At 61.8% G+C, this 17679-nt stretch overlaps 1 protein-coding gene across 4 annotated transcripts; it reads right to left on the bottom strand.

The window, feature by feature from the left end:
• Nucleotides 1-784: 784 nt before the first annotated feature.
• Nucleotides 785-11484, bottom strand: GCGR (glucagon receptor). Of its 4 annotated transcripts, XM_057300253.2 has the most exons (14): nt 11124-11472; nt 5884-6120; nt 4998-5100; nt 3917-4024; nt 3718-3839; nt 3521-3627; nt 3289-3445; nt 3039-3198; nt 2903-2963; nt 2601-2670; nt 2188-2276; nt 1908-2046; nt 1796-1837; nt 789-1379 (listed from the first exon to the last, which is right to left on the bottom strand). In XM_057300253.2, the coding sequence occupies exons 2-14, from the start codon at nt 5941-5943 to the stop codon at nt 1164-1166; spliced, it is 1434 nt and encodes a 477-aa protein (XP_057156236.2). In that variant the 5' UTR covers nt 5944-6120; nt 11124-11472; the 3' UTR covers nt 789-1163. The 4 variants fall into 4 exon arrangements, with proteins under 4 accessions (XP_063454884.1, XP_063454882.1, XP_057156236.2 ...); XM_063598814.1 differs by lacking the exon at nt 11124-11472 and having other exon boundaries at nt 785-1379; nt 3039-3445; nt 5884-9508; XM_063598812.1 differs by having other exon boundaries at nt 786-1379; nt 3039-3445; nt 4998-6120; nt 11124-11484.
• Nucleotides 11485-17679: the final 6195 nt, after the last annotated feature.

The raw sequence follows: 17679 nt of genomic DNA, 5'->3' as shown, positions 1-17679 counted from the left end.
TGACCACAGGCCCCTCACAGTTTCTACCCTGAATTTGTCTCCACCCCCGCTGTGTGGTCCCTGGGCCCTTAGACTCAGATTGGGCCCCACACAATGGGAGACCCCACCCTGAAGCACCTCCTGTGTCCAGCACGCAGGAGGCAGCTCTTTCCTGGTGCTCCCTGGCTGGCAAGCAGGGCGCCCACCCACCACGAGGTGGCAAGAGGACTGGCGTAGGCTGGACCTCTCTGTGTGGCACGAGGACTGGCGTAGGCCGGACCTCTCTGTGTGGCGCACCCCGGGTCCTGTGCAGAGGTTGGGCAACCTGCGCTCCTCCGTCGTCTGGACCCGCGGCAGTGTTCAGGCCCATTTCTTCCCGCTTCAATCTGCTACGTGGCCTGCAAATTGCCCGAGGGGGCTGGAGCTGAGATGAAGCGGAGGCCAGGAGGCTCAGAGGAAGGGCGGGCCGATGAGCCAGGTGCCAGTGTCCTCACGGCCTCCAGGGAGAAGACGCCCTCGGGTGAATCCAGTGCTGATGGGGTCGGTCAGGGGACTGTGATGCCTCATGCCGCCTAAGCCACTGTGCCCCTCACGTCTCTGCTGGTGAATGGTGACCCTCTGGTGGCCAAAGCGTCCAGGGGCACTGCCCGCCAGAACCAGGATGGGAAGGTGGCCAGGGCCTGCTCAGATGGGCACAGGCTGGCTGCCTTCGGGATCCTCTGGGGTTCCAGTGCCAACTCTGTGTGAACTGGGACAGCAGGGGGACCCTTCAACAGCCCGCACTGGCGCTGACCACCCACCGCTGTTCCATCCCCCACTGCTTTGGCCCCAGCATTTCCAGCCCTGCTTTCCAGGACATGCACGGTGACCACTTGAGCTCTTTATTGTTGGAGGACATTTCCACGCACATGGGACGTGCCGACATACGTGGGGACACTGGCACGCAGTTCACGGCACAGCCCCCACTCCCGCCCTGGACTCCTCTGCTCACCTCTGCACCAGGGACAAGGCAGGTGCAGGGAGAGGAGGCCCAGTCTCGCAGACAGCCACACTGGGGGTGGGGGGTAGATGGGGGCTGCTGTTGGCTCCCCCGCCCCCAGCCTCAGCTGGGCGTCCAGTTCTGGGTTGTCCAGCGACGCCCTCTGGGTGCCAGAGTCCAGCCCTAGCTGGGGTCCCAGCAGGGTTCAGAAGGGGCTCTCAGCCAATCCAGGGAGGCCACCAGCCAAGGGGGTCTCCGCAGATGAATCCTGGCTGCCACCACCCCTCCCAAACTGCAGCTCCTTGCTGGGAGGGCCGCGGCCGGGCGAAGACGAGGCCTTGTGGTTGCTGCTGTTCTGCTCCTCCCATAGCACTTTGCCCAGGCGCCAGCGGTGCCAACGCCGCCGCAGCTCCGACTGCACCTGGGGAGGGGGACGGGGCAGGCCAGTCCTAGGGCCTGCCTGTCCTCTCCACCCCACCGGGACCTGCTGGGGGCCTCATCGGAGATGCCCAGTCTCCGCTCTGAGGGGTGCAGAGCGACACAAGCTCCCTGCTGGGCACAGCTATGCCACCCAGCATCGCCACGGAAAGCAGTCTGCAGACACCTGGGGACCCCCACGGTGGACACCGTAGCGATGGGGCTGAGGCCAACCTGTCCTGGGGGCCTGACACCCAGCGCCATGGCAACTGCACCCAATAAGAGCAGGGGGAGGGAAAGGCTTGGGCCCCACGTGTTCCAACCCCCGGGCAGGGGTGGGGCTGGCATCCCTGTGCCTCTCTCTGCCCCTGACCCTGACGGCCAGTGCTGATGGTCTCAGATGCCCCCATTCCCACCTACCTCCTTGTTGAGGAAGCAGTAGAGGACAGCCACCAGCAGGCCCTGGAGAGACAGGGTGGTCAGGGGTGGCACACTGCGCCCCGGGCGGGGGAGCCGGCGGGCGGGCGGGCACCTGGAAGGAGCTGAGGAAGAGGTCGAAGAAGAGCTTGGCGGAGCGCAGGGTGCCCTGGGCGTGCTCGTCCGTCACGAAGGCGAAGACCACTTCGTGGACGCCCAGCAGAGGGATGAGGGTCAGCGTGGACTTGGCCAGCCTGCAGAGGCAGCGCCTGAGTCACCCACCGCTCCCACCCTTGGCCCGCACCATCCACGTGGAGCTTGGAGTCCCCACCCCCAGCTGCCCTCTGGCCCTGAGGGTCTCCAGCTCTCCAGACGCCAGCCGCCGCGGCACCCACCGGAACTTGTAGTCTGTGTGGTGCATCTGCCGCGCCCGCAGCTTGGCCACGAGCAGGTGAACGATGCGGACGAAGATGAAGAAGTTGATCTGTGTGAGAAGGGTGCGAGTCAGGGGCATCCCGAGCCCCAGGGGACAGCTCTGTGCCCTTGGAAGGCCCCACCTGACCCTCCTGCAGGTGGGCCTGGCAGCAAGATAGGCCCTGGGCCACATAGCCCTGGGGCTGGTGGGCACACAGCCAGGGAGGAACAGCCTGGCTCAGTGTCCAGGGTGCTGGCCAGTGTCCTGGTGTCCTGTCTGGGTGCCGGCTCCCTCCCAGCGCTCTCAGACAGGATGCTGCTGTCTCCTGGGGCAGCCTCAGGACGCCAAGGGAGGAGGGGCCTGGGGTGCGCTCCTGGCTCTTCATTTCCTCACCAGGATGGCCAGGAAGACGGGGAACCGCAGGATCCACCAGAAGCCCATGTTGTCATTGCTGGTCCAGCACCTGTGAGGCCAGGCCACTCACATACTGGGACACAGCCCCCAGCCCCTCCACCCCTCAGCACCCCCGTCCCGATTTTGCCAGGATCTAATTCGGGTCTCAGGAAAGGAGAAGGTCACAAATGACCCCCTCCCCAGGCACCAGGCTCATCCCCGGCCCCTCCCTGCCTCAGGCCAGAGCCCCGCACCCCAGTCCCCCGGTCCCTCCCCCAGGCTGTCCAGCCGCTCATACTCACTGGACGTTCTCGAACAGACATTTGACCACTGCCCAGGGGACGACGAACAGCATGGGGGCACCTGTGGGGGGCAGCAGCTGTGGTCCCAAAGGCTTGGTCAGCCTGCCTTAACCCCCTCTCATGCCAGCCCACTCACCCCAGCCGATGCCCAGGTAGAGGCTGAAGAAGCTCCTCTCGGGGAGGGTGGCCAGGCCCAGCAGGTTGTGCAGGTACAGGCCCTCCACCAGCAGCCAGCAGTAGTTGGCCACGATGCCATATTGCATGAACACCGCGGCCACACGGCAGCCAGCCACCGCCTGGTACAGGTGCAGTGTGAGCGCGGCTACGTGGCCACCTGCCTGGCTGCCCACCCACCCGCCTGCCTGGGGCCGCCGAGGGGGGCTCACTCCATCACTGAGCCAGGTGCTGACACTGAGGTCGTCGCCAATCTTCTGGCTGTAGCGGGTCCTGAGCAGCCCATCAATGACCAGCACGGAGCTGGCTTTCAGCACGAAGGACGCAAACAGATTCGCGTGGATGGCATTGCGGGTGCAGTGCAGCTTGCTGTGGGCACAGCCAGTCAGCGCCCGTCCTCCTCCCTGTCCTCTGCGGCCGCCCCGGGCGCTGGCGGAATCCTACCTGAGGCCCCCCAGGATGGCCAAGGCGAGGAGCAGGGCCCCCAGGGACAGGCTGTAGCCCACTGTGTACATCACCTGGAAGCTGCTGTACATCTTGGCCACCTCCTTCTGCGAGTTACAGTGGCCTGTGAGGGCCAGGCGGGGGCCCCCATGCCCGTTCCCATCCAGCCCCACCGCGCCTGCCTGCCGCCCACTGACCTGGACCTCAATCTCCTTGCCATCCATCTGGCACTGGGAGGCGTCACGCCAAGGCTGCCCCCGGGGTCCACGCACCCACTGACCGTCGGGCCCGCATCTCTTGAACACGAAGCGGTGTTGCACTGGGGGTGTGGGGGGAGGCTGGGGTCAGCCCCACCCCGGGCCCGCCCCTCCCACAGTTCCTCCCCTCTATGGGTACCTTTGTGGTGCCAAGGCAGGTACCAGGGGCAGGAGATGTTGGCCGTGGTATTGGCGGGGGTGTCCGGCCAGCAGGAATACTTGTCGAAGGTTCTGTTGCACACCAGCTCTGCAGGGTAGGGTAGGGCAGGGCAGAGCAGGGCAGGGCAGGGTGGGAGAAGGGGCTCCCTCAGCAGGCCTCTCTCCTCTCTCTGGAAGCCTGAGCTCGGCCGTCACCTCCCCCAGGACATGGCCTGGGCTGCTCCCTCCCCCACTTGACCTCCACCTCCCCCATCTGACCTCCACCTTCCTCACCTGACCATCCACCTCCCCTGGACCAGCCTCCGCTAGCACGCCCAGCCCAGCCCTGAATTGCAGCTCTGCAGGACACCTTCCCTTGGAGACCCCCCATCTCAAATGTGCCCCAAACCCACACTGGGGTCCCCCATTCTCCGTGACCTTCTCTCAGCACCTCCCTCTCTGGGGGCTGAACCCCAATGCCATTTTCATCCTTCCCAGGTGCACCACCAAACCTGTGGCTGCCACATCTGCTCCCTCTGCCCAGTGGAGGCTGCCACACCTGCCCCCCTCTGCCCAGTGGTGGCTGCCACACCTGTCCCCCTCTGCCCAGTGGTGGCTGCCTCCCTCATCCGAACCCAGGCACTGCCTCCCGGGTGAGTCCTCCAGCCGTATCCTCTCCCTGCAACCCAAGTGTCCAGGCCATGATATACACTCTCCACCCGAGCCCTCCCAGGCCCCTGGGTCCCACCTTCCATGCCCTGGCACTGTCTGCCCACTGAAAACTCCACGGGGCTGTAGGTGGTATTACCCATGTGGACCTGGGGGCAGCAGCAGCAGCCGGTTCTGGGGCAATGCCACCGTTCTGTTATTTCCTGGCTCTGCAGCCTGGGGCAAGTCCCCAGCTCTGTGGCTCAGTTACCTCGTTACCTCACCTGCCCACGGTGGTGGGGGCCTGAGGAATGACAGGGCCCCTTGGTGGGGTCCTCAAGGGCTGCATAAGCACCCAGGAACCTTCCCATGAAGAGAACTCAGGAAGTGCTGAGGCCAGGCACAGGCTGAAAGGCTCTGGGTGGGGGGCTCACCCGTGGGAGGGGGCAGCAGGCTCAGGTTGTGGTGACACTGGTCACCGTAGAGCTTCCACTTCTCAAACAGGAAGTCCATCACCTGAGCGGAGGGGACCTGTGGCTGGGGGACACATGCACAAGCAACCAGACAGACAGACAGACGGACAGGCAGGCAGACAAGCAGACAGACAGGCAGACAGACAGGCAGGCAGATGGACAGGCAGATGGACAGGCAGATGGACAGATGGACAGACAGGCAGACGGACAGGCAGACAGACAGGCAGACAGGCAGACAGGCAGACGGACAGACAGATAGGCAGGCAGATGGATAGGCAGATGGACAGACGGACAGACAGGCAGACGGACAGGCAGACAGGCAGGCAGACGGACAGGCAGGCAGACAGGCAGACGGGCAGACAGGCAGACAGGCAGGCAGACGGACAGGCAGGCAGACGGACAGGCAGGCAGACAGGCAGGCAGATGGACAGGCAGATGGACAGACAGATGGACAGACGGACACACAGGCAGACAGGCAGACGGACAGGCAGACAGACAGGCAGACAGACAGGCAGGCAGACAGACAGGCAGGCAGGCAGGCCGACAGGCAGGCAGATGGATAGGCAGATGGACAGTGGACAGACACACAGACAGGCAGACAGGCAGGCAGACGGGCAGGCAGACGGACAGGCAGACAGACAGGCAGGCAGATGGATAGGCAGATGGACAGATGGACAGACAGGCAGACGGACAGGCAGACAGGCAGACGGGCAGGCAGGCAGGCCAACAGACGGGCAGACAGACAGGCAGACGGGCAGACAGACAGGCAGGCAGGCAGGCAGAGAGCCATCAGTGTGCAGTCCTCACAGGAGGGCCCCTGGGTGCTGAGGGTGCTGTGAGTCCTCACCTGGCAGGCCAGCAGCAGCAGCAACAGCAGCAGGGGTCGCTGTGGCTGGCAGGCGGGCATGCCTCTGGGCAGCTAGCTGCCTCCCACATCTGGCAGGGGCTGCACAGCTGGGGCAATGCAGTCCTGGTGGGTGTGCACGCTCCTCCGAGGGCAGCTGAGTGGCAGAGCAGCAGAGCCTGGGGCGTCCTGGCCAGTGGGGTGTCCTCCCCTGAAGCTGCCCCTCTGAGCCTCAGGGTCCTAGGGATAAAGAGGGAGCTGGGGGCCGGGTGCGGCGGCTCACGCCTGTAATCCCAGAACTTTGGGAGGCCGAGGGGGGTGGATCACGAGGTCTGGAGATCGAGACCATCCTGGCTAACACAGTGAAACCCCGTCTCTACTAAAAATACAAAAAATTAGCCAGGCGTGGTGGCGGGCGCCTGTAGTCCCAGCTACTCGGGAGCCTGAGGCAGGAGAATGGCGTGAACCCAGGAGGCGGAGCTTGCAGTGAGCCGAGATCAAGCCATTGCACTCCAGCCTGGGTGACAGAGCGAGACTCCGTCTCAAAAAAAAAAAAAAAAAAAAAGAGGGCGATAGGGAGGAGACCCCAGGAGGAGTCACTCTTGCCACCCAGGGCTGGCTGGCTGGCAGCTCTGAGGGTCGCAGAGCCCCTCGTCTCATTGCTGGTGGCAGCCACCTTCCTGCAGGTTGACCCAATGCTCTTGGGTGGGGGACCAGCCTCCCCAGATGATGACCTCCTCCCTCAGTTGACAGCCCCCGGCCGCTTCCTCACCATCCTCCTCACCTATTCTTAGCCCCTGGGAAAGCTGGCTTGCCAGGCTGACCTGAGCCAATGTGCCAAGCGTGAGGGTGGCGGTGCCTGGACCTTCCATCACTTGGCCCCAGTGCCACGGCGAGCAAAGTGGCTGGGCTGGCTTGCAGCTGTGCCAGGCCAAGTGTGTGGGGCCCACACTCAGGGGTCTGTGTCACATGCGTGCCCCCTGCCCAGCACCGGGGTGCCTAGGTGCCTCATGGGTGCCGTGCAAGGCTCGGTTGGGCTTCCTGGATCCCATGGGACGCCACAGGCTGGCTGCACAGTCCTTTGAGATTAGCACTGCGGGCGTCGGCTCGGAGGAGGAGCTGGCCTAGGGTGGGGGCACAGGGTGGGGAGGACATCCCCCGTGGTGCCTGCCAGGGCTGTGGGAGTCACAGCCCCTGGTCCCCACGCCACAGCCAGCATCTGAGCTGGGAGTTCGGGGTGGCAACAGCTACACAAATCGGCCTTTCGTTGCTACAGAGCCCAGTTTCTGCACCAACTGAATTCTGTGGGAGAAGCAGGGAGGGTCTTCCCGTGGGTCCGCGTGCATGTGTGGGGTCCCGCGAGTGGCTGGCTGTGAGCCCCCGGGCTGTGACGGGCTCTTCTTTGGGGCACCCTCAAATGGAATAAGAGGTGTGGATGGATGGCTGGGCAGATGGAGGGCCAGCCAGCTGGAAGGCAGTGCCAGGGGGAAGCCGGGGAGAGGGGCAAGGAGATGGGCGAAGGCTGCGGCTGGAGCAGAGGGTTTCCGGGCAGGGCTGGACTGCTGGCTGCCACGGGACAGCCTGGATTTTAGCCTCCTCCAGGTAGCGGCTGGGTGAGCCCGCGTGGGGCCAGCTCCACCTGGGGCTGCCCCGCTAACGGGGCCTGAGATGCCCCAAGCAGTGTGACAGCTGAATGACAGGGACAGGCACCTGCGTCACAGACTGCTAAAGAGCTCCCAACCGCAGCCCTTGGACCCTGGGCTCATGTAGGGGCCGATGGGAGGCAGGACCCATGTGTCGCTGATCCCCAGTTCCTGAGCCAGGTGAGCAGCCATGCAGGCTTGGTGCTGGGGCGAAGGACCCACAGAGTAGGGGCCTCTCCCTGGCGGAGACAGCGGCAGGCGGGTGGGGGAGGAGGGGCAGTTTTGGCGTCCCCAGCTCTGGGGTCATGCAAGGGGCCTTATCTTCCCTGATCCTGATCAAACAGCCCCATCTGCTGCCACTGCCCTGGGCGGCTCCGGCCACTGAGCCGGGCTGGGTGAGGAGCAGCAGGAGCCGCCTCTCCCGGCTGTGTGCACCCCCAACCCAGAGGGGCCCTGGACGAGGGGCACTGCTAGGTGGGCAGGCTCAGGGGTGCAGGAGAGACCTGGGGCTCTGGGCAGGGGACGGGGAGAGGGACAAGGGGCAGCTGGAGCAGGGTGGATGGTGGAGATGGAGATGCAGGCAGGGGACAAGGAGGAAGGACACTGGCTGATAAGCTGTTCCCTGCCTGGGGGCCTCGAAGTGGGGGTTGGGGGGACGCGTGCTCACCCTGGGGGGAGGACCGCCCAGCCAGGAGCTCCCTGGGCAAAATGACAGCCCCTTAGAGCCCAGCGTGGCCAAGCCTGGCTCTGCCCCAACTCTGCCAGAGAAACAGGAGCCATTCAATGCCTGTCATGTTGACTCTAGAGCCACTGGGAGCAACCCCCAAGCCAGTGCCTCCACACATGAGGTCCTGGCGTGCCAGGGCCCCACCTTCCAGCCGGGCAGCCAGTCTGGAGACCCCAGCGAGCCGAGGGAGGGGTTGGCTGCCCAGTCCCCCAGGCCTTTCTTTGAAACAGTCAGGACCCAGGAGTGGGGAGGAAGAGGGAGTGGGGCTCTGTGTCCCCCCAGCCTCAACAGAAGGTTGGGAAGGTGGGGCTGGAGATCCTGGAGGATTCCCCCGACAGCTCAGCATCCACAGGCCACAGGTGGGCTCCCCATAGGGCACCCCTAGTCCCGGATCCCTAGGGGTCAGGGCCTCTGAATACAAGAGGTGAGGTGGGGGGCAATTCTCCACTGGGTCTCTGATAGTGAGGCAGGAGGTGCAGAAGTGTGAGGGTCCTCCGTTCCCTGCGGGCGGTGGGTCCCATATGGGTAGGGAAACTCCAGCCCCTCATCCCAACAGGGGTGGGTGGAGCCGGGGGGGGACCAATTTCCAGCTGAGCACCCATGAGAGAGCCTGGCCTGGAGAGCACGGCTGAGGCTGCTGTGGTCCTGGGATGGGGACGACGATTTAACTTCCCAAGTGGGGACCCTGCCCCATCACTGAAGGTGACACCAGCCTGAAGGGAAGAAGGGAGGCTCCTCTGTTGATCTCACCCAGCCCTCTCCCCCGAGAGGAGACACTGACACCCCCGGGCCCTGGTCAGCCCAGGATCAATGTTGACTGAAGGAGTGGACAGAAACTCCCAGCTGTGGAGCTGCCACTCGGGGCTCCCCGGGGCCACAGTGCTCCGTATTACCCTTCCGGCGACACAGCTGGTAGGTGGGACGACCCACCAGGGACCCCACCCTCCACCTTCACAGTCCAGGTGACCAAGCTCCTTCTCAGGCCTTGGAGTCAGCTGAGAATTACGGGAGGGGTTCCCAAGGTGCCCAATAGGGGGGGTTCCCGAGGTGCCCAATGGGAGGGTTCCCGAGGTGCCCAATGCAGGGGTTCCCGAGGTGCCCAATGCGGGGGTTCCCGAGGTGCCCAATGTGGGGGGTTCCCGAGGTGCCCAATGTGGGGGGTTCCCGAGGTGCCCAATGGGAGGGTTCCCGAGGTGCCCAATGCAGGGGTTCCCGAGGTGCCCAATGTGGGGGGTTCCCGAGGTGCCCAATGGGAGGGTTCCCGAGGTGCCCAATGCAGGGGTTCCCGAGGTGCCCAATGCGGGGGTTCCCGAGGTGCCCAATGTGGGGGGTTCCCGAGGTGCCCAATGTGGGGGGTTCCCGAGGTGCCCAATGGGAGGGTTCCCGAGGTGCCCAATGCAGGGGTTCCCGAGGTGCCCAATGTGGGGGGTTCCCGAGGTGCCCAATGGGAGGGTTCCCGAGGTGCCCAATGCAGGGGTTCCCGAGGTGCCCAATGCAGGGGTTCCCGAGGTGCCCAATGTGGGGGGTTCCCGAGGTGCCCAATGTGGGGGGTTCCCGAGGTGCCCAATGGGAGGGTTCCCGAGGTGCCCAATGTGGGGGGTTCCTGAGGTGCCCAATGGGGGGGCTCCCGAGGTGCCCTGCCCGCCTTCCCTAGACCCCCACCGCATGCCACCCCCTTCCTCCCTCCCACAGCTGCCTGCCGGGCCACACCAGCCACCACCAGGGCTTAGGGCCACCTGAGCTCCACTGCCCCGGCCGCTTTGCAGGGCTGGCACCCCGTGTCCTGTCCCATGTCCTCCCTGGCAGAACACGTGACTCTTGGGCGCTCCTGGCTGCGTCAGGCTCCAGCGATTCCCACTGGGGGCGGCTGAGGGACCCGCAGACCTGGAGCTGGGCCCCCAGGATGGGTGGAGCGGCCACTGGTCCTGGAAGGCAGCGGGGCTCCCAGGGCGTCCGCAAGGGGCCTCTCAGACGCTTTGAGGAGCTCCGGGATGGGAGCCGGGATGTTTTTGTGAAACCAGAGAAGGTAGTGGAAGGTCAGGGCACCGGGGCGGGATCAGGGGCCACAGGCTGTTGACAAAGCCCTATCCGTGCGCCCTCACCCCGTGGGGGCGGGGCAGGCCTGGGTGCCGGCCTGGGTGCACCCAGACCCCCCAACCCTGATGTCCCCAATACCAAGGGCAGAGAGCAGCCCTGGCCGGTCCTTGGAGGATGCGGGCGCCGAGAGGGCCGGGGTCAGTCTGTTCAGAGTCGGAGCATAAGCCCGGTGGCCGAGTCGGCCGGGTGGTGGGGCGCCGGAGAGGCCGGAGCCGGGCAGGGCAGTGACCCGCTTGCCGGGGTCAAAGTCGCCAGTGTGGGCCGCGGAAGAGGAGCGGCCAGGCGGGGCGCAGACACCCCTCACCCCATCCTGGGCCGCGCCGGTGCCACCGGGCAGTCCTCGGGGCAGGAGCCCACCGAGGGGAGACAGCGCTGGTGAGACCCCGAGCCTCGGGGACGCCTCCGCGGCGCTTTGTGCGCTCCCCAGGGCGGCGGGGCCCTGAGTGGGGAGTGTGGCTGCTGCAGTGTGGCCGCCGCAGGGCGCCAGGCGGCCAGCGACACCCCCGCCCCCAGCCGCGCCCCCCAGGACCAGAGAACGGGGGAGGGGCTGAGACCCCTGGACCTGCCCGACGGTGCAGGACCGGGTGGTGTCCGAGCCGGGGTTGGGAACGGGGGTGTCTGACGGGACTGAGGAGCGCACCAGCCCGGACCCCGGAGACCGCCCGGCCGGCTCCCCGCTCCCCGCGCCCCCGGCCCCGCCGCGCCCGCCCCGCAGTCTCTGTCCCCACCGGGTCGACTCCCGAACGTCCCCTCGGGGCCGCGGCCCAGGTGCTCACCGCGCGGCGCTGCTCGGGGGTCGGCTTGGCTCCCCGCCGTCCTCCGGGCGCGCTCGGGTCGGGCGCCGGTGACCGCTCGTCTTCGCGGCGCTGCCAGATCGGGGTCGGTGCAAACTTTCCGGCGGCGACGCAGGGCGAGGGCGGCGGCGGAGGGCGGGCTCGGGGGCGGCCCCGCGGGGGTGGGAGCGGCAGCCGAGGGTCCCCGCCCGCCCTCCGCGCAGCCTCCCGGCGAGCTTCGGTCCTGCCCACCCTGCGCAGGGAGCGCCGGCGAGCGCCTCGTACCCCGGCCATACGCAGACTCGGCGCGCTGAATTCCACCCCGCGGACCCGCGCCCCACAGACCTTTGTCCCACGGGTCCTGGTTCCGCAGACCCTAATCCTGCAGACCCCTGAGCCCGCGGACCCTGGCCCAGCAGGTGGTGGTCGCAGTGGGTCCCAGCTCCGGGAGGGGACGCCCTGGGACGTGGAGGGGCGCGGCGGGCGTGGGGGCCGTGGCGGCCGTGGCTCAGCCCCCCTTCCTCTCGCTCCCTCCGCCTCCCTGGGCGCCCCCTCGCCCCCTTCCTCTCGCGTCCCCGGGTTCTCGCCCCTTCTTTCCTGATGCCTGCCTGATTTTCTGGAAAGACCGACACCCCCACTCGCCCCCACAGCGGCTCCCGGTTCCTTCCCCTGCAGAGCAGACGGCGGCTGGAGTAGGGGCCAACATGGGTGACATGGGTGGACCGGCAGGGCGGTCCCTGGGGTGCCCTTTAACTCTTTCTGTGCCACATCCCCGGTCTCTGGCCAGTCCTGTCGCGCTAAGGCCCCTCCAGCAGCGCTGACCCTGGTCCCCCACCTGCTGGTCCTGCAGCCGCGGGGCGCTCTCTCCTCCGTCCCACCCGCTCCTTCCACACCACCTCCTTTCCTGGGAGTGGAGAAGCCCCAGCCAGAACCCCTGCCTTCCCCAAGAGGCACGCTCAGAGGGACATTCTGCCCTTCCTCACTCCCCCTAGAGCCAACATCACACCTGGCTTTGGGGCCCTAGAACCTCAGCCCGCGCCCCTCCCCTTCCACCCCCAGCCATCCCTGCTCTGTGCCCAGTGATCTTGGGGTCACCACAACCCCATGGCGCCTTGAGGCCTCACCTTTCCTGGCCTCTCAGCATCCTGGGACACTGATGGTCATGCCTTCCTTCTAGAAAGTTCTCTCCGAGGCTGTGGCTTCCAGGATGAGCACTCTCCTCCTCCCACTTCCTCCCCTTCTCCTTCCCCCTCCTCCCTTCTCCCTGGAGAGGTCTTTCTCCAAGCCCCAGTCTTCCTCCCCACCCGGAGCCCCTCCCGCTGACACTTGTCTGCAGTGCCTGTCTCCGCTCCCGCTAGGAAGCCTCCCCTCCGGCATCTCCAATCCATCTCTGGGTCCTGCTCCACCTGCATTTCCCTAGACCTGTCCTGGCCACCCTCACCCTGGGACACCTCCTGCCCGTGGAGAGCTCCTCTGATAGGTGCCGTCCTTGGTCTTGGGGGTCCTTTCTCCCTAATTCTACTTCTGTTTTGGGGGCGTGGGAACCCAGGGTCTTAACCTCAGCCATTCCCCCTCCCAGGGGCCACTTCCCTCTGAAGCTTAGCCCAGCTCTGTGACCCCCACAGGCCTGCCCCCACCTGGTCCTCACTCCCCTGCATAGCCACACTGTGGGGGCTCCATGCTTCCCAGCCCATAGGAAGCCCTGTTCCCAGAGGGGGCCATTCTGTTTTAGTTGGAGCAGTGGCCAGAGGCAAAGGTCAGAAGGCAAAGGTCATAAAAGTTTATCTCTACCTGCCAGCATCTGCCCCTGCTACCGCATCTTCTCCCCTCTCCACCCAAACCCTCCCTCAGCTCCTGCCCCCACCTCTCCAGAGGCACAGACAACAGGGTTCTGATCTTGGGTCATGGTGCTCCCCCTGCCAGCCTCAGTCCGAGACCTCTGTGAATGGGGGTGATGGCTAATGGGATGAGGGGAACCACCTCCTGGTGGCTGCAGGGACTGGGGTGACGGTGCTGTAGGCTCTGCCTAAGTCAAGTGCCATGGGGCTGAAGAGACGGCGCACCGGCCCTGGAGAAGAGTCCTCCCTGCCCTCCTGTGTCTGGCCTTGTTTCCTGGAGGACACGTCCCCACGGGGCAGAGGCCCAGCAGTCCCAGGTAAGCGCTGGGTGGCCGGAGTCTGGTACCTGCAGGAAGAGAAGTAGAAGAATAAATTTGGAGTGTGTGAAGGGGGCAAAGCCTGAAAGGTTCGGACTCAGTGTGGGGAGGGAGAGGGAACAGATGGGGTGGGGCACCTCCCCTGGGCTGGGTGACCCTTATTTATATGACTGAATCCATGACAAGATTGTTTGCTTGACCAAACTGTAGTCCGGCTTCAGAACCTTCTCGCAGGCTCATCTGCATTCTGCCTTATAAAATCCAGATTTAGCAAGAACTCTGCTAAGTCAGTTTGGCAAGAAGCCTCCATCCCCCCATATCTGATCAGGGTCCTCAGCCTCCGCCACCCCCAGGCGATGTCTGCTTACCTTGCCTGCCTTCAGCAAGCTTCCTTTTACCTGGGTAGGGTCCTCAGTTTCTGCCACCCCCAGGCGATGTCTGCTCACCCTGGCTGCCCGCAGCAAGATTCCTGTTATCTGGGTAGAGTCCTCAGCCTCCGCCACCCCCAGGCGATGTCTGCTTACCTTGCCTGCCTTCAGCAAGCTTCCTTTTACCTGGGTAGGGTCCTCAGTTTCTGCCACCCCCAGGCAATATCTGCTCACCCTGTCTGCCTTCAGCAAGCTTCGTTTTACCTGGGTAGGGTTCTCAGCCTCCGCCACCCCCAGGCGATGTCTGCTAACCCTGCCTGCCCTCAGCAAGCTTCCTGTTTCCTGGGTTTAGCCAGAATCCTCCAGACAGGTGTTTCGTGCCAGTAAGTTTCCACCCACTGACCCCGCCCTGCTCCTCAGATCTAAATCCCCACTTGCCTGTGCCACATTGAGAGTTGAGCCCAGGTCTATACTAAAATCTTTTTTCCCCTATTACAATAGTCCTGAACAAAATATGTGTTTCAACTACTGTCCAGTTCTGGTTTCCCTTGACATTGCTGAGACATATAAACAGAGGGCAGCTGGGAATGGAGGGGGCAGGGCCTTCCCATGCAGCAGTGGGGGTGGGGGGACCTGCCCTCCATCCAGTCCCCAGGGTCCTACTCATTGCAGGGGGCCCTCCTGGAGGTGTCCTTGGTCCTGTACTGCAGGGTGGGCTGCAACGGGGCTGGGGGCAGGTCTGCACCCCCCACCCCTGAGATGTGGGTTTGTCTATCTGTGCTGGGGATTCTGGAGACGGCACCTGCAGAACTTAATTTCGGTGTCCGGCAAGACTTATGGAGCCCATACTGCCTGCAAGGCTCGGTGCCTGCCAGCGAGACTCAGAAGCCCCACCCTGGAGTTCTGCAAGGGGCTGATGAGGAGGAGGGATGAAAGCGACAGCCGGAAGCCAGGGCGGAGGGACCAGGGGTGGGAGGGGAGGCTGCATCTGGGCCCAGAAAAACGTGGAAATGCAGGAAGGGAAACAGGAGGGTGGTGGGGCTGCCCCTCGGAGAGAACTTCTGTGAGCATTAAAGGGCATTTTTTTTCCAGGTGTCTTTACTGTGCATTAATACATTTTTACTTTGATATAGTTTTGTAACCAGCGTTTCTCAGCACAACCTATAACACAAGCATTTCCTCACATTAATAAGAAGGCCCCTCCACATCACTACCCAGGGGCACTTAGTATTTGAGGGTGTGGGATGGTCAGGTTTTACTCAACCACTGCAGGACTAAGAAAGGCACAAACCTCACGACAAAGCGAATGGACCTCCACACTGCATCCTAGCGCCTTTTGCCCTTAGATGTGAATGCAAAGCAAGACCTCTAGGTATATGAGAGAGACCAATCACTTGGGAAAGAGGAAACTGGAGGAAACAGAGCTACTGCAGGGAACAGAAGAAAACTTCAAGAACATTTTAACCACTCTGATTATCCTTAGAGATATGAAAGGATGATGCTCCCATAAAAACTAGAACTGAATGCTTTGGAAAACAAGCAGAGCGCAGGAAGAGCCCTTGCTGGCTGCAAATAGAATATCTGGAATTTAAAAAATTTAATAGAAGGGTTGGAAAATTGAGTTGAAGAAATCTCTCAGAAGAAACAACAAAAAGGCTGGGTGTGGTGGCTCATGCCTGTAATCTCAGCACTTTGGGAGGCCAAGGCGGGCTGATCACCTGAGGTCGGGAGTTTGAGATCAGCCCGACCAACATGGAGAAACCCTGTCTCTACTAAAAATACAAAATTCGCCAGGCGTGGTAGCACATGCCTGTAATCCCAGCTACTTGGGAGGCTGAGGGAGGCGAATTGCTTGAACCCAGGAGGCGAAGGTTGCAGTGAGCCAAGGTTGTGCCATTGCACTCCAGCCTGGGCAACAAGAATGAAACTCCATCTCAAAAAAAAAAAAAAAAAAAGAAGAAGAAGAAAAAGAAAAGAAACAACAAAAATCCAAGAGGAATAAAAGATAACAGAGCATGGAGGGTTCACTAGAAGGTTGAGGCTGGGCGCAGTGGCTCACGCCTGTAATCCCAACACTTTGGGAGGCTGAGGCCAGTGGATTACTTGAGGTCAGGAGTTCGAGACCAGCCTGGTCAACATGGTGAAACCCCATCTCTACTAAAAAATACAAAAATTAACTGGGCGTGGTGGTGGGCTCCTGTAGTCCCAGCTACTTGGGAGGCTGAGACACAAGAATCACTTGAACCTGGGAGGTGGAGGTTGCAGTGAGCTGAGATCGTGGCACTGCACTCCAGCCTGGGCAAGAGAGCAAGGCTCTGTCTCAAAAAAAAAAAAAGAAAGAAAGAAAGAAAGAAAGAAAGAAAAAAAAAAGAAAGAAAGTTGAGTGTCTGAGGTTGGGTGGAGTGGCTCACACCTGTAATCCCAGCAGTTTGGGAGGCCAAGGCAGGAGGATCCCTTGAGCTCAGAAGTTCAAGACCAGCCTGGGCAACATAGCGAGACCTCATTTATACAAAAAAAAAAAAAAAAATACAAATTAGCCAGGCATGGTGGTACATGCTTGTAGTCCCAGCTACTTGGGAGGCTGAGGTAGGAGGATTTGCTTGAGCCCAGGAGGTGGAGGCTGCCGTGAGCCGAGATCGTGCCATAGCACTCCAGCCCAGGCAACAGAGCAACAGCCTCCCGAAGTGCTGGGATTACAGGCATGAGCCGATGCACCTGGCCGGTTTATTTGATATTTTTATCCATACTAGTAGGTGTGTCATGATATCTCGGTTTTTTTTTTTGAGATGGAGTCTCGTTCTGTGGCCCAGGCTGGAGTGCAATGGCGCGATCTCGGCTCACTGCAACCTCCACCTCCCAGGTTCAAGTGATTCTTGTGCCTCAGCCTCCCGACTAACTGGGATTACAGGCGTGCGCCACCATGCCTGGCTATTTTTGTATTTTTAGTAGAGACGGGGTTTCATCATGTTGGCCAGGATTGTCTCAATCTCTTGACCCATGATCCGCCTGCCTCAGCCTCCCAAAGTGCAGGGATTACAGGAGTGAGCCACCGCGCCCGGCCTTTCCTAGGGTTTTCGCAGACTCTCTTTATCAATTTGAAAATGTTTCCATCAATCCATAGCTGCTGAGAGTTTTTATCATGAATGGATGTCAAAGTTCATCAAATTTTTATTTCTTTTTTAATGAGATGATCTTATAGTTTTTCTTTCTTAGTCTATTGCTATGGTTGAATTACATTGATTTACAAATGTTTTACCAACCTTGGATTTCTGAGATAAATCTCACTTGATTATATATATATATATATACATATATATATATCCATATTTGATTTTCTAACATTTTATTAATAATTTTTTGTACCTATGTTCATTAAGGATATTTATGCAATTTTTTTTTCCTGTAATAAGGAAATGGCCCGGTTTTGGTACCAGGGTAGTGCTGATCTCATTAAATGAGCTGGAAAATGTTCCCTCTTTTTCTATGTTTTTGGAAGTTTGTGTAGAATTTCTTTTTTTCTTTGAGATGAAGTCTTAATATGCTGCCCAGGTTGGTCTTCACCTCCAGGCTTCAAGCAATCCTCCTGTCTTGGCCTCCCAAAGTGTTGGGATTACAGGCATGAGCCACTACTCCCAGCCCTATTTGGTTTTTAAATACGTGCATGTGTTATTTTCATAGTATTTTTTTTAAGTAAAGAGAAAAAAGAGCACCAGGTCACTCCTTGATGGAGTGCACTGCACTCCAGCCTGGGCAAGAGAGCAGGTGGAGAGGTCAGTCTAGCCACAGACAGGCCTGGGAGGAGCTCCCTTTCTCTGGAGATTGTGCGAGGAAGCCCAGCCTCTGACCCGCCCTGCTGGGAGGCACCCCTTGGACTCACTGCTCTGTCCACCACAGCCAGTTCTGCTGGCCAGAGGCAGAGATTTAAAGCCACCTCTGAGGAAACTCCCCTGGCAGCTGGGCTCTTCAGTTGCGCCACCAGCCCCTGGGCACCCGGACCTGCCCCAGCATCTGGATGGCTGGCTGGGGAGAGGCCGTC

Source organism: Pan paniscus, chromosome 19 (assembly GCF_029289425.2).
Source record: "Pan paniscus chromosome 19, NHGRI_mPanPan1-v2.0_pri, whole genome shotgun sequence".
Taxonomy (NCBI): domain Eukaryota; kingdom Metazoa; phylum Chordata; class Mammalia; order Primates; family Hominidae; genus Pan; species Pan paniscus.
The sequence above is the reverse complement of the archived record's forward strand: the minus strand, read 5'-3'. Positions and strand labels throughout refer to the sequence as shown.